At 47.6% G+C, this 16,512-nt stretch overlaps 1 protein-coding gene across 5 annotated transcripts in view; it reads right to left on the bottom strand.

The window, feature by feature from the left end:
- Positions 1–7,697: 7,697 nt before the first annotated feature.
- The window catches only part of PIWIL2 (piwi like RNA-mediated gene silencing 2), a 28,130-nt gene continuing 19,315 nt past the window's right edge, over positions 7,698–16,512 (bottom strand). For 4 of the 5 annotated variants that reach the window (XM_090055800.1, XM_090055798.1, XM_090055799.1 and 1 more), the window contains exons 17-24: positions 15,688–15,789; positions 14,521–14,640; positions 13,847–13,935; positions 12,913–13,018; positions 11,148–11,401; positions 10,388–10,495; positions 8,810–9,180; positions 7,698–7,791 (exon numbers count right to left, since the gene is read on the bottom strand). In XM_090055800.1, the coding sequence (XP_089911926.1) occupies positions 9,024–9,180; positions 10,388–10,495; positions 11,148–11,401; positions 12,913–13,018; positions 13,847–13,935; positions 14,521–14,640; positions 15,688–15,789 (936 nt within the window). In that variant the 3' untranslated portion in view covers positions 7,698–7,791; positions 8,810–9,023. Of the gene's footprint in view, positions 7,792–8,809; positions 9,181–10,387; positions 10,496–11,147; positions 11,478–12,912; positions 13,019–13,846; positions 13,936–14,520; positions 14,641–15,687; positions 15,790–16,512 lie in introns of those variants that run through there. The other variant, XM_090055802.1, reaches the window with a different exon arrangement.

The raw sequence follows: 16,512 nt of genomic DNA, 5'->3' as shown, positions 1-16,512 counted from the left end.
CCTAACAAACCACTCCAGCAGAAACCAAGGAGGCTGGTGCCAGGCCTGTTGGCCAAAGCCCGGCTGAGGGAAGGCATGCAGCGCTGTGTCAGTAGGCAGTGTTTGCTGACAAACAGGTGGCAAAGGGGGAAAAAAAGTGTGTGGATTTGGGTCTGGAAACTGCAGGCAGCACTGGAAGGGGTAATCCTGCTTGCAGGAAGGACAGTTACACAAAATGTGTTAGAGAAACGGCCCGCAGCTTGCACACACACTATGTTGGCTTTTATCTCTGCCTATACAGGGGTGCTCGAGGGAGCCTGGGCAGTTACAAGCAGCAGCATGGAGCTAAGAGGCAGACAGCAAGTGAGGCTACTCTGTGGGCACATCTACACATGCACCTTAATGCGCATGAAAGTGTCACTAAAAACCATAGTATTTAATTAATGCACATTAAAATGGGCTAATATGCATTAAGCGCCACTTAAAAACCATGGTGCTAGTTAGTTGATGCGCATTAAGTCAGGCTAATATGCATTTTCCTAATACCTCTCAATGGAGGTACTAGATTTAATGTGCATTAACTAAAGTCTGTTAATGCACATGTAGATGCACCCTGTGTGCCATGTGGGACTGGGAAGAAGCAGCTTGCTATGTGGACACAGTGCTTATTCAGAGCATGTCCAACACTTTACCCAGCCTCTTCTTGTCCCAGAACCTCAAACGCAGCGCTGGCAGGATTGCAACCAAGTTTGCAGAGCTGGAGCAGACTCGCAACACAGTGGAAGCAGAAGCAGATGTAGAACCTCCCAAGAGACCTTCCTTGTTGGAATGGTTTCCCTGACTTAATCCTCACTCCAGCTGGTTTCGGCCATAAAGATTAGACATACAGACACTGCAAGCGGAGGCACAGCTGCAGCTCCCACAGACACTCTAGAGTCAAGTTTTCACCTAGCCTGGGTGCTGGTAGCAGTATAGCCAACTGTAGCCAAAAGCTGCTTTAAAGTTAGCTCAGGCACGCCCACATGAGCTGCCCCTCTGATAACAGCGTAGACGGACCTAGAGGTCAGCAAGCCACTTCCAAGCACAAAGGCGCAGCACTATCACAGGTGGAAAAGGGACCCACGACAAAGGCCAGGCACTGCCATAGTTCAGCAGTCCACAGTGGTTTAGTTATAACAACTATGAGAAGGGAGCTGCCCTGCCCTGCGGTTCTGAGCATGTCATGTTATCCCATGTCCCAGCGCAGCTCCCGAGAACTTGCCCTATAAACCTACTGGGCTGAAGTGCCCCCCAGGAGCTGGAGATCCAGAAGGAATGATATCAAGCCTGATACGGCCAGTGCTGCAAAGGGTTGCCAACTCAACAGCTGCATTCTCCACCCGGAGCCAAGTGAATGCAGGGTGCACCCAGCCAGCCCAGGAGACCAGCTTCCAGCTCTGGGCAGGAGGACAACTGACACATTGCCAAGTGGGCTTCCTGTAAGGCAAACTCCAAGGTGGACCAGCTTCCCCCAACCTAGCTGATTTGCAGCCTCAGGCTAATTTCCTTTTTAATGATACCTGCCATGGAGCAGGGACCTTTTCATGGCATCTGGGCATTTTGAATGGCTGGATGAGCCCAGATCTTTGAAACGAATGCAGATTTGCCCTTGCGGATGCTACAGACTTCTCAGTGATGGAGGACTAGTGCAGGATGGCGTGTCCCACATGCAGCAACACCAGTGTTGCGGCTCTGACTGTGCATCAGAGATGCCATTAGTTGTGTTACAGTGGTGGCTGGAAATTCCTCGCAGACCGGGGACCCCACTGCCTCAAGCTTGATGCCAGCACATAGTAACAGCCAAGCAAGGGTGGGAAGGAAGCCAAATGCACTGGGAGGTGAAGTGACTTGCTCGACGTCACACAGCAGAAGAATCGCAGAATTGGGAATAGAACCCAGGTCTCTCTTCCTGGTTCACTGATCTAGACCACATTGATTCCCTCCTGAAACCCTGGACAAGTCACTGCCCTTCCATAAAACAGCAGGAGTAAGGGACCAATCACACTTAATGAGCACACCACCCGTGATGTGGGCAGCAAACATTGGGAAACCGAAACTCTACAGAAGTGCCAAGCATCATTAAAACTCCTTGTTGACGCACAAGAGAAAGCACAAGGTTACCCCAAGAGCAGAGTACACGAGCCCTGCCAGAGGTTGCAACGGCAGCAGCAGAAACAGCATGTCAGCAGATGAGTCCTTAACAAGAGCAGATGGGCTCTTAACAAGTAGAAACAGGATGCTGCCAATGTGCACTTACGGCATTGTGCTGAAGGAGGGAGACCATTCCAGGTTAAAACAGAGCGGAGGACAGAGGCACGGACCTGAGCACACAGCGTGGCTGTGGCACACGCAAGTTGGCAGCCATCTGCCAGCCTGCAAGAGTGGGCTTGCTACAGGGGGATGGGGAGAGGATCGACCCTTGTAGTGAGGGAGCAAAGGCTTCAGGGTAACCCAAAACTAATGTTGATTCGATGTATACAAGAGCTCAGGGGGAAGCCTGCCCAAACCAGGGAGCTTGCACAGGACATGCAAGCTGGGACAGAACTTCTGCCCCTAGCACGCAAGACAGCGCCCATGAGAACCACTGGCACGGGCACATTTCTCTGCCTAAAGGAAGCAGCCCTGGACAGGATCCTACCCAAAGGGATCTCTTTCTCTTGCAGGGACAGCCGGCAGACCGGGGGAGTATGGCTGATCTGGGATAAACCTCACGTGACAGACAAACAGAGCAGTGGAATGGGTGGCCCTTTCCCCGTCCCAAACTTTTGATGTCTGAAAACACAAGCTAGAGGAAATCCAGCCTCTACAGAGCCCATGTGCATCCCCCTTAGACAGGTATTTGCTTAAGTGAACATTACAGTAATTGGCATGCGCTCGGAAGCAGCCAGCAAAGCTGCACTAGGCTTTTCCTTCCGGCTAGAATCAGGACTCTCCTGGAGGGAGGAATGGTTTAGAGCTAGCACGTTGCTACTTGCAGAAACTTGTCTCCTACTTACCCCCTCTTCTATCCCAGTCCAAGGGAGGCCCAACTGCTTTTACCTTGTGATATAAGCCACATCTGATACAGGAACAAAGTTGATATGGCTCTTACCCTGCAAGATGGCATCTCAGAAAGGCAACATGCAGGCATACCAGCTCCTAGTGGGTTTGTGGGAAGTCCCAGGTGGGCTGGGTGCCTGGATTACTTCCCAGGCATCTTGCTCTAGGCCTGTTCCATACCAAAGGAAATATTTTCCAGGGCAAATCTCAGCCTTAAAAATCAAGCAACTGGAAAGGGTCAAAACTTACCCTTGAATACAGCTACGAAAGTACAATCATGGCAAGACACCCAGCCTTGACAATCACTACCCTTTGGATCTGGGAGAAAGCAGAGGGCGAGGCAATGGCTCGTGCAATAAAAGTGTGGGGATATAAACCATGTCCTCCCTTCAACGCAGCTATGTTGTTCTTAACCAGCTTTTGGCAAAGGCTGCCAAAGTTCACATGGGCAGTGATACAGTTGGCAAATAAAACAAGATGAAATCTGCTATCGGCAGCTCGTTAGGGCAATATTGTTGGCACATGGTAAAATATTAACCTGGGAAAGAAAAGGGGTGCAAGGGAGACTGGAGGTGTGTGGAAGGAAAAGACTCTGTTTTTGTATGTAAAGCTGTGCATGAACCTAAGCTTCCCTCTTGCCTTATTAGCTCAGCCCTGCCAGATGTATCCTGGTGAGGATCCTCTTACCACTAGAGCCAACTTATATTAGCAGCATTCAAACTGACTGGAAAGTGTGCGTGCCACCCTCACCACCCTTAGGTTCCCAATCTGAGCTGCTGGCGCTGGTTTCAGGCAGTCATTAGATAGTGCTCACTACTTAAACAGAGGTGGAAAGGCCTCTGGTTGGTTTCTAGACTTGGCACTGACAGCTATCCACAGCCTCTGGTATGCCATTTCTATGCCATGTGGCCTGAGCCTAAGACAAGTGACAGCCACCACCTGCAGGCTTCCTGCTCCACAGGTAATGGCTTGGTCCTCCAGCCCCTTAGTCTCCATGTGTGTTAGCCTAAGTTGCAAGATCTCAGCACCTCTTAAAGCCAGGCCCTTTCTTGATGTGCCTACCATCAGAGGTCAGCCTAGGTTTTCAAAGGAGCCTACAGGACACTAACTTAGGCTTCTAAAGCACCAGTTCTGGATTTAGAGATTCCAGCTGAGGCACCCACATGCAAAACTATGGCCTAACAAAACCCCCACCAATGCCATACCAGGGCAACGCAACTGCACCAGTGAACCACACTGTATATCGGACAAAAGAACCCAAAATCAGGCCTATTGCCTCATCCCCTCACTGTTTAACATTATCCAGTTACACAGTAAGGTCTTCAGTACAGGGACCTTGGCTTCTGATCTGCCTAATGCACTGGACATACCATCTGTGTCTAATATAAAGCAATGTCTCTGGCTCTAGCTTGGCTTCTGGTTTAAGTTGAACCGCAACTATACAGGGAGCAACTATGCACTGGAGGCACGGCAAGCACTGGACAAGAGCCACTCAAGCAGTCCTAGCAGGAAGGGAGAATGAAAATCTCAGCCTTTATTTTGGACTCCTGTTGCAACACCCTCCCAGGGGATCAATTCAGCGCACGTTGCCCTTCTCCAGCACTGCTGCACCTAGCCCAAAGCCACAACCTGCTTGAACACTCAGCCTGGCCAACTCACATTATGGACACAAGGCATCACCAGTCTCTCAAGAAGACCTCCTGGTAACAACAGCCTTGCCCTTTGCATGCACCGCTTAGAGATTGCGGAGCAGCCTCTCTTTTCAGAAGCAGGGAACAGAGTTGCATCCTTTTGGCTAAGGCCACATGGCAAATGCCTTCTCCATCTCTGACTGTGAAGAAGAGACTTGATTCCATGTCCCTTTTCTGAGTCCCTAGGTGGGATCATTGCTCTTAGCAGCTAATCTGGCTTTCTAGAAGACACAATCCCAAGGATGCCTGCCTACGTTGTAGGGATAGCTCCCATTTCACAGAGACCTCTACCTAGGATGGTTATGACAGAATAAGAGAGGGTATTACTCAAAAGCTCTGTACCTATCCCTTTGTGACTCTTGAAGTAGAACCTCTCATTCAGGGCTAGTGATATCTTTTTCTCATTTTCTTTCTTTCACATGTAGCTATGATGCATTCACGACTAGCACTGAGCTACTGCATTAACAACCAGGACAGAGCAGGCCACGAAGTGGACTCTTTCTGCCTCTGGGGACAGGGCTGGCAGGGGGCAGACAGTCTGCAGGGGAGTGGGGTGGTGTTCTAGTTTGGGGAAGCGATATTTGTCTCCAAGACACTTGTCACCTGGAAGCCTTGCTGGAACATTGGGGAATATATACTGCTCACACAAAGGCAATGGCCAGAGTAGGCCTGACTAGCGAGCCCGCCTGAACTCCTTACATTAAAAAACTTGGCACGCGAGCCACATGTGCACTCCTGCCAGCAGATGAGAGGGGGAGACGGCTGTACAAAGTGTAGGGTAGACCGGCATGCTGAGGTTGGAATGGGAACACCCAGATCAGGATGTGGAACAAGCTCATGGTACGGGATGGCTTAAAATACTCAGTATACAAGTAGAATATAATACGTCATTTGTTTGGACCACTGTATAAAAGGAGAATTGGAAATTATGGGAACATTGTATTAAGGGAGCCTGTGTGGCATTTTGCCAATACTTTGTCATGGGCGTACATGCATTACCACCTTGTCTGTCACATCACAAGCGTGTTAGGGCCATGCCTTGCAGACAATAAACCTGGGCGAGCATTGCCACCAAACTGAACCTGTGGTTGTTCTTTAAGACAAAACTGGTGTTGGACTCTCCCGGTAGCAACTTTTTGCTGGTGCTGCAATACCCAAGACTTCAACACTGACAACACATCAATAACACTGGATGGAGACAGTGACAACAATATCACCAATTTCACAATTCACTTGCTTGCAAAAAATACTGTGCATAGCGAACACTTGCAAAGGACTATGCATCACATGAATAGCAGGAGAGAAAAAAAAGCACATGCCTCATTGATTTCTTCTTGCCTGGTCCCTTTGCCATGCTCATTGTATAGGCAGGGTTCATAAATCCTGGATTTTGACCACCTGGTCTTTGAGACAGAGAAGATCAAATAATTCTGATAGACTACAAGGGGAGGGAGACGACTTCTGCTTCTGAACTATATTTTTTTGTTTCTACACAGCTGGGCTGAAAGCACAGAGCAAAGGAGGCAGCTCTCCCTGCTCCTGCTTATAGCCTGCCTGCTCCCCATATAATAAATGATAAAATAGAGGAGAACAAGTCCAACATTTGCAAGGCCAGTCCTGGTGGAAAGAGCCTGTGGAGAAATTTCAGTCTCACAAAGGCCCAGAGAAAACCCTTTGCTTAAGGGTTGGGGATGTGAGTGAGAAGACAGGAGAGTCCCTCAGTTCCACTGCATCAAAAATGTATCACCCTACTCCACTGTTGGTCTCCAGCTAGGAAGAGACAGCATCTGAAATTTATACACCGGTTCTGGAATTTCCTTAGCTCAGTACAACGGGACCGATGTAATGGGATGAGAACAGAAACACTTCAAATGCAGTCTCAAAATCAAATTCCAAGCACCTCACTGACAAATTTGACAGCCAACAGCACAAGGTCTAGAGCACCATCTAATGCTTACTCACCGGCACTTATAAAACCTCACATCCCTGTCCACAGGAACATCCCCTCATAAATAAAACCAACCGCATTTGAAAGGACAGAAGGGTTCTGATGCACAACCGTACTTTGGGATACTCTGCGCTTCCACGCCAATTGGGAAGCTTTGGTACTTTCTGCCATAAAAGGAAAGGAGTTTTCTTCTGCTCACGGTAATGAGCAACTTCTGCACGTATTTTCCAACTAACAAACAAGATCCAAGGTTTCGTTAAGTCCAAGATTAACAAAAATAAACCTCAATGTAAAACCTTCAAATGAGTCCACAGTGACACAGAGGGGTGAGAATGAAACAGGGATGCCGGGTTTCATAATCCACTATCACTCTTTGTCAAGCACCACACACAACTCCCTGCTATTGCAAACGCAGAGCATCTACTCCACAATGTCATTTTCTTCTATAACAGTGCTCTTGATTTAAAACTACCTACCAGAAAGATAGTGAACAATTCCACAAAAGTGCCCTTATCAGTACAGCAAGAGCTCTAGCACAGATTTGGGGCCAATTTGGCAATCCTGTTAAAGGGCTATTTTCCTAGTGGGTCACAATGGATCAGTTAAAAAAACTCAGTGCCTTTTAACACCAGCCTGTTACCACATAGAGACACTTCTTCACTAAAGCACCCTTTCCTTTGGAGATACTGCTCATTTGCATTCCAGCCTTTGGATGCCGAGACAGAAAACTGACACATCAAGGATCCTCTTCCAGATTGCTAGCCCAGCCTAGGCACATGCCACCATATTAGCAAATTTAGGCAAGAGTTTTCTAGATCCAGTTGCAATCTAGACTCTGCAGGGTAGACAAGGTCAATGGAAACCAAACTGTACAGGAGGCTAGTGGCCTGCATCCTTTTCACACCTGCAAGCCAATGGGCAGAAGTGGCTTAAGTCACAAGTGAAATGACTAAGGTGGTCTCAGCCTGATGGGTAGTCACTCTCACTTCAGAAGCAGTTCTGCCCTTGCTATTCAGCCTTCAGCAGAGAGTTGCGGCAGAGATCAGGCAAGCCGAGGACCAGAGAAGGAGAGGTGCTTTCTTGAGGTTCCCCATCCTACGAAGACACATGAGCAAGACAATTAACTTGGTTGGTGCTGTGACATTCCCCTCCCATTCTTTCTCCTGTTCATTACATGGCTCTAAACCTCCTTTCCCATGGAAATATGGGGTGCAAGGCTGTCCCAGGTACACTGCTTCTCACAAGGCTGCTACAGACACCCTGCTGACCCACCTGCTCTGGAAGGGCAGGTCTCCTCTCTTCTGTTCCTCAGTTTGAAACAGTCTGGGGCTCTGGCCTAGCATTGCTTTTTTACCTCAAGTTTTAGGATGGGAATGACAGACAGAGGGCCGGACAGGAAAGATGCCTCTCCCTGCACTGACCGTTCCTGGTACTGTTTTCATATTGCATCTGGCCAGCACAGGAAACCCTTTCTCCAGCACCAGAACATCACACACCCAACCCCAAATACAAGCAAGAACATCTCTCAAAGCCTCCTCTCCCACCCAATGCCCACTCCCATCAGGCTAGAGAAAAACATATGGAGTCTGGGCTGACAGTATAAGTACCAAGACATTCCTTACGATAGCAAAACCCAAAACAAGACTGGTGCACAGCCCATGCTCCTTCTGACAGCTACATCCCACTCCATTTTCTTGGGTCAGCTCATGACAGGAAGTAATGATCTTGTTCGCAAACTGAAGGCTGCCCCTTGAAACATGATTTACCAGCTGCTGTTGCATCATCCTGTCCTTTGGAAATGACCCTTGTCAAGCAGCCAAAGACAGAAGGTGAACATCCTACATGGGCAGTGCCACATTGCAGGAATGCTGCCCTGGTGTCAAAGCTAAGGCATGCTTATCTTCACCAACTACTTTCCTCACTCCTGACCAAAGCCCTGATCATCACCTGTCTTTTGGGCCCTTCACTTCTTCCCAGTTTAGCCGGCCTCCCTGCCATCAGCCCAGCAGGATGGTGTTGTCACCCTGGCATCCTGCTTCCATTTTCATACACAGGAAGCAGAACCCAGAACAGAGCCCCCCTTCCCTCCCACATCAACATCCCTTCCCCTCACCTTAATGCTTGTGTCAGCTGTAAAAGGACTCGACTCTGAGTAACAAAATGTTCTTTTTATTATTTTTATAAAACAAAACTTTAGGGGAGAAAAAAAAGTCTCCCTTCCAACAAATCGGCACAGGCAGCCAGATGCAGTGTCCCCAGAACAGCAGAAACAGTTCCTGTCCAGTGTGCAGACCTGGATTTTCATCCACACTTCCCAGCTCTCCAGGTTACAGGAAGAAGAGCTTGTCACACAGCTGAATTGCCGGCTCATGGTGCAGTACTTGCCCTGAGAGGAAGGCCAGCTTGTGGGCATATTTGCACGGGGCTGGTACACGGATAGTGCCTGACCAGTTCCAGTACATGTGGCAGAGCTTGAAAGTCAACCTGCGAACGTGAGAAGGAAAGAAGAGTGTATGAAGATGCATCTCTTCCACCCCAGGACTCCCTTCTTCTACGGAGCAATACCACTTGTCACGAATGTATTAAAAGTACTCTTTGCAGGTGCATCAGAAGTGCTTTTGAAAGATCGGCCCCACTCACTGACTTGCCATGTTGGGGCAGATCCCTGTTCCCATTCTGACAAGGACTGGTACCCAGCTACTTCTGAGGAAGCTGAAAAACCCCTGCTGGGCCACTATGGAAGTGACCAACCTGCAGAGGAAACTTTTTCCCAATCCCCATCAAGAAATGGCCAGCTTGAGTTTACAGCACAAGGTTTCACCTCTTTCTCTTCTACACAGAATAAATTACTGTACTCCATGCGACTGGGTGTGTGCTCAACATCCAAGGGAACATCCAAGTTTTCTGGCAACCTTTCTAACCTTTTATCTCTAACAATACACTGCAACAATCTGGTCCCCATGCTATCCACGAATGGCGCAAAAGATGATTTCTTTCCATCTGCTTTAAACTTGTTTGCAGTTCTCTTCCCCATTTCCTCGTCTTATGGAGAAAATTACACAAAAGTATCCAATCTTCCTTTTCTCTTCTATCTTCATGCCCCCACGTCCCTGCTGTTCAAGCCCATCAGCTAAGGCAGGACAGGAACAGACTTGACCTTGTTCTTGTATAAATATGCACTGGGCTCTAGTTAACTCTCTTGCAACATCAAGCCTGGGAAAGAATACTAGCTAGGATGCCAGCAAAATTCTACGCTTTTTCAGGCTGTACCAGAACATTGAGAAACTCTGGTAAATCCTACTGGAAAACATCAGATTACAAGAAATGGCCAAAGTATTCCAAATCTTATGTCATCATCACTGGACTTCTGAAAAGGACTTCTCTTGAGAGCATGCAGGAATACCTCAAGCTAATGTTCCTGTGAACAAGCAAGGTGGAAAACTAGCCAATGATTCTGCCAGCCCAACCATAACACACTAGCTCCAAAATGGAGATGGTGAGCCACGCTGAGTTCATCCCCTGTTGTGGCGAGGGGAGGCAGTTAAACATAAGACACATCTGCACTCACATCCAAAGATGTCAGGGAATCACCATTCACCACACTTTACGACAGGGACTGAACTAGGAAGCATTCTGGTGGCATCATGTTGCATGTCACGTTTCTTGGAGGACTTCCCAACCCTACTCTTACCTCTGCATGTGATCAGGACTCAAGTTGGCAGTGTTAAGCACACAGATGTAGTGGGTGGGGAGGCTGCAGCCTTGTCGGACGTGGTGAGCCAACAAATAAAAATCTACCCTGAGGACAAAGAAAAATATCTGTGAGAAAGCATCCAAATTTGTGCCTGGAACAAGTGGGGAAAAGCCCGTGCCAGCTCCCTCTGCACCTTATGTGAGAAGGGTGCAAGGTTTGGAGACTGAAATTTGTTTTAAGGCATCACTCAAAGCTGAAATCATAGTTTGACCTTCCTGCCTATTCTCTTAACGTGCCCTTCTCAGTAAACGAGCATCACAACCTTGAGTTGCAATGCCACAGATACAGACTTAGAATGGGCTTTCCCTCCCAAAGCCACATTCCTTCACTACCTTAGAAATGCAGTCACTTGTGCTGTGGCAAGGAACCCACATGCAGGTCAAGAGCAATGGAAAAATACCCCACTATGAAAAATGCTGTTGCAATGCACATGCAGAAATGACACATCCTGCTCTTTGTATACAAAAAGCAACCTGTAGGAAAGAAAATGCATCATTAGACCTAGGTACCAAACCCATTAAACCCTCCAAAAAGAATAGACAGCTTCTGGCTATAGGGCAGGGCTGAGCCATGCCCAACCCACACCACAGGTGAAGCATGCAACCTTTCTTCTTCTAGCCTCACTTAGAGAATGACAGGAAAGGCAAGAGCTAGATGATAACAAAGAACAGGCCTTTTCAGGCTGCCTGCCACTCACCACTCTCTGCTGGTGACCGTGTGGTCAATGACTGTCCCAGGGGGAGGACACCCAAAGTCCTCTGAAGAAGCTGAATAGAAGTTTGCACTGATTTTCTTCTGAACCACAAAGACCACCATCTTGGGCTGGTAGTTCTTAAAGGCTTGGAAACACATTTGGAGCTGTGGGATCTCGTAGTTGGCCACCATTTTCAGCTGGCTGTCTGACACCCCGTCTCTGTAAACCACTATCTTCTCGGGTAAACAGTGGTTCACCTGAACGAGAAACAACGTAACATCATGGATGGCCCAGGATCTTCTATAGGGCTGGATGGCTTGCAGCAACCCATACCTGTGAAGGAGGCCACATTATATTTGGGATTTTGGCTTGCAAGGGCACAGCCCGCCTGCCTGGTAAGCACAGCCTCTGCTGACAAAGTGCAGTTCGCAAGGAGGAGGGTAGAACACAAGCCTTTTAGTTAAAGTGACTGCTGCATTCAGCATCACTTGGGAGGAAAAACAATGCAGCACTGGAGAGCCTGAACTGAACTGCCTCTGAATTTAGCAGCTGAGGCATTGGTGTTCACGTTCAGACTTCACCCCCACCACCCCCCACCTCAATCTGGGAATAGTACTTTTTAGACACTGCCATGCCAGCTCTTACTGGGAAGCGTGCCACTTCTATCAATTGAACTACAAATTCACACTCCCTCCCTTCACATGCAAGGTATCACTTTAAGGCAGACTCATGGGTCACAGAGTTCACCTTCTGACACTTCAGGCTTGAGCACAGTACCTTTTGCCTCTGGTGCTAACTTCCTTGTTTGTTCAACTCTTGTGTGAAATGAGTTTGCCAAATCTCAGTTTAGTTCCAAATGGGCAGGTATTTACACCCTAAAACCCATCACCATCACTAGTACCCTTGGGAGCCAGGAAGGCTGTGAACTGAACAGGTCATGGAGGTCTGAACCCTTTTGCAGGAGTCTACTTCCAGATCATGGTGAAGGGACAACAGGACCAAGGTGAAGAATAGTTCATCCTACACCCAACACTGCCCATTAGGGACCTGCTATATAACTTGTTTCCAGAGCTGTTAATTTAGTGCCTTTCCCAAGGGAAGCTTAAGAGAGAAAAGCCTACAGAAGAACTGGGCTGAAAATGCACTAAACAGATGGAAATATCCTCCACAGGTGTAGAGGCAATGGACGCCTGTTTTGGAGGTACTGGCTGCTATTCTGGAGCAAATTAGGTAAATCAAGGAGCTGCATATGTGACCCAGTACTTTTACACACATTGTAACAACATTCCTTTTCTTGCATGGAGAAGTTTTATAGTAATATAAAAGGTTGCTATAAACCGATTGCTTGGTGATGAGAGGATCTAACCAGTTAAAACAGATAGCAGGAAGGAAACCAAGAAAAAGAAATCAACAATGGCCCCAACTGTGCAGCAATCCTCATCAAGGTAATTGAGTGAGTCCCTGAGATACGGATAGAAGGTCTCACATTTTGGTCCAAACAAGAGGTCGGTGAGTTCTGCAAAGCAACCACTCTATTACTCTTACACTTCCACTGAACGCAGACTTAGACCCTGAATTTTCACACCTTTTCTGAGGTGTGCCATGTAGGCCAGCTCTAGATATTGATATCCGCAGAAGCATCCAATCACTTTTGAAGGCAGCAAGTGGTCCCCACAATGGTGCCCCGCAAATGGAGCAGCACTCTAGCTCACAGGAGTGATGCACGTCTCAGGCAAGGTGCAATTTCATCCATCTGCCATGTCCTTACCTCATGGAATTTCTGTAAAGCGCCCACCAGGCACAGCTTCAAGCCGTCTGCGATTTCCTGATGAGGCATCTGGAACACAACCCTAGAGTACCATTTGGTAAGAGTACTCAGGGTAGAGGGAAAGAGATGGGTACATTAGATACAGGTGCACAAACACCACAGTTCAAAACAGTTGCACAAACTGAAGAGAGTCTTAGCGCTGGCTTCACATCACCCTTTCACCCCCTTCCTGAGTCTTGAAAACAACCAGAGTATATAGTACTAACGGCATCACGATAACAGAACTAATGCCAGCCTAACCTCAGCATTAGATACTGCAAACAAACAAGTTAATAAACTTGTTACAAACTCTCTTGTGGAGAAGTACGATCAGGGTTAAGTTAATACCTCCTTCCACTAATGGTACTGCCCTGTCCTTCCTAGACAATGATCTACTTCAAAGGAAAAGAGCTCTGCTGCTAGCCAGGTGACATCATTTTCACTACTACAGATTCCCATTTGAAGTGGGAATACTCCCAATTTGCAGGCACCTCTGCTGCATACAATATCACAGAACAACCTCTCCTGACACAAAAACTGTTGCACACTCTTTCCCTCATGAAGGCATCTGCACTTGTGGGTTTAAGACTGTTGCGAGTCCCCTGGATTCTCTTGCTACAGCCCATACCTGACTTTGCTTGATCAATGATGGTTCAGAAGCCAGGAGTGGCACGTGAGCAGAAGACAGTGACGCTGCAGTCTCCCTAATGTGACTACCATGGAGAAAACCCTATTTAAGACCACATCCCTCTACCTGTCCCCGCTGACCCTGGCATTACATGCAATCCAGATAATATTGGCTGCACACACATTAGCAAATGCCAAGCTGCTCAGATATCCAGATTTCAGAGGCATATGCATGTGTAGCCTGTACCTGAACTTAAAAACCACTTACTGATTGGTGCTTGCGACAAAGCCGACAACTGAACGCATGCCTAGGCTGGGGTCATGGTACACATCCATGCCAATCACCATCAGCTGTTTCTGGGAAGGAGGAACGAAGCCCAGCACAGGGGAAAACATTACTCAATTATATAACTCACCATTTCATTGGAAATTGCAACTGAGCTCTTTATTAAGGGATGTAAACACTAGGAAGAAGCCCAAGTCCTTGGGCTGCCATGGGCCTCATAAAATGCACTCTTTATCAGCAGCCAGCTCCTTCTACTTGGCTGTTGTAAAGCCTGGGGGATACACGACCCTGAGATACAGGGATCTGCTGCTGTCCCTGCTTTACAGATAAGTAAGGTGACAGAACCTTACTTGTTCTCTAAGTAGGTACTTTGGGGCTTATTTCCCATGGAAATTAGATACTCAATACTGGTGGGGGCCTGGCTTGAGGTGCCCCAGGTCACCCAAGGAACTTGTGCATAGTAGGGACTCAGACCCAGTTCTTCTATGTTCCAGGCCAACATGCTTATTGCTGCGCTTTCCCTTACACCCATGGCCTACAAGAGAAGGGAGAAGAAGATGTGCCTTACAAAAGATGTGTGAAAGGGGATGCATTTTAAGGAAAGACTAAATCACGCTCCACAACAGGGAGGTGGAAGTAATGCTTGCACAGCTTACCAGTGGGATATCTATTCCCCAGAGCTCCCCACCTAGCTTGCAATTCATCTGCAGGAGAATTTTCTGTGCCACGCTCCTTAGTTTGCTTGGCTGGCCAGTGACGGTTCTAGCATTGACAACCTGTGGCAACAGGAAACACTAGAATCAGTTAGCTCCAGCTAAATATGAATAACACCAAAGTCCAGCCTACTTTTTCCGTAAGCCAAAGATCTATACTAAGTCAGTTGTACAGGTTATATTTGCCCACTGAAAGGCATCTGGCTATAGGACTTTGATGGGTGAGTTTATTTCCATTAGCATTCTATTCCTTGGCTTTGTTTGAAACCTTCCCAAGTACTACAGGAAATAAAATGAAGAATCTGCAACCAACTTCAGACAATGAATTTGCATGTACAATTCTCACGCACCCATCCATAAACTGTCTGAGAAGATCTCATTTCCTGCCACTAGAAAACTACAGAATCTTAAAAAAAAACTCAAGAGGTTGGTGTTGCCTCTGCATTGTCACTCTTCACTAGATGAAATCAAAGCTGTTCACCAGGTACCACTGCTGGTAAAAGAACCTCTAGACGTCTGATGTTTTGGACCAGGAGGGTCAGTCCTACACTTGCTGCTCTGAGAGCAAAGGTATGCAGCACATGCAGTCTGAGCTGGTCATGGATACATAGGGGTAGCCATGACAAGGTCTTTAGGGAAAGACAAGGCAGCAACAGTTCACACCACAACTTACATTTGACTGCTTATAAGTCGGTTTTATACTCCTTCAGGCTACGTGACAATGCAGGTATTGCTCAAGTCACACACAACCATGTTGCTCACCTTGCCAGCTTTGTTACTCTGGCAGTCACGGCCCTACTTTATAGATTTACTATATTCATGTAGTATACTCAAATGATGCCTTCAGCATCTGGATAAATGACCAGGGGTTCATTTTACTGGAAGGGTGACTACACTGCATCAGGTAAACCTGGCTCCTCTCCTACCCAACCCTGGTCTGCATGGTCTCTGGACAGGGTTGCAATGGGAAGCTCAGTACAACTGATGCTTTGTGGTCTTGGAGCTTCAGCTGGAAGACCATGACCTCCATTGCAAGAACTTCATCTGGATGACTATGGCCTCCACTGTGTCACACCCCCAAGCAGCTGCAATATGAGTGAGCAGACTCACCTGAGAGGGTACTGGACACTGCACACAGCACAGCTTTTTAATGGCCCCATACAAGTCATCTCTGGTCCCCGTGATTATGCACACGACCAACTGCAATTTGCCCTTCAAGGAAACAAGTGTAAAAAGAGTCTACTTTCAACATCTTAAGTTTCACTGGATGCTCAGCCCCACTCTGAACATATATTAGCCCTAGAATGTGATGCTCACAGCCCTCTTCTTCCCTGCCCTGCATGTATCACTGCAACAAAGGGAAGAGACACACAGTACTAGGACATAACGCAAGGCTGTTTATATGGTCTCCCACACCATATCTACAAGCAAGCTGAGGAAGTACAGGTTGAATAAATGGACTGTAAAGTGGATACAATACTGACTGGATCATGTGGCTCAACAGAGAGCGATCAATGGCTTGAAGTCTAGTTGGCAGCTGGTATCAAGTAGAGTGCCCCAAGAGTTTGATCCTGGGGCCAGTTTTGTTCAATATCTTCATTAATAATCTGGAAGATGGGATGGATTGCACCCTAAGCAAGCTTGCAGAGGACACCAAGCTGGAGGGTGTAGTAGATAAGCTGAAGGGTAGGGCTATGATTCAGAGAGACCTCAAGTAATTGCAGGATTGGGCCAAAAAAATCTCATGAGGCTCAACAAGGACAAGTGCAAAGTCCTGCACTTAGGACAGAACAATCCCATGCTCTGGTACAGGCTTAGGAACAACTGACTAAGCAGCAGCTCTGCAGAAAAGCACTGAGGGGTGACAGTGGACAATAAGCTGAATTTGAGTCAGCAGTGTGCCCTTGTTTACAAGAAGGCTAACAGCATACTGGG

This window comes from Crocodylus siamensis, chromosome 6 (assembly GCF_052110815.1).
Source record: "Crocodylus siamensis isolate JL-2025a chromosome 6, ASM5211081v1, whole genome shotgun sequence".
NCBI classification, from domain to species: domain Eukaryota; kingdom Metazoa; phylum Chordata; order Crocodylia; family Crocodylidae; genus Crocodylus; species Crocodylus siamensis.
The sequence above is the reverse complement of the archived record's forward strand: the minus strand, read 5'-3'. Positions and strand labels throughout refer to the sequence as shown.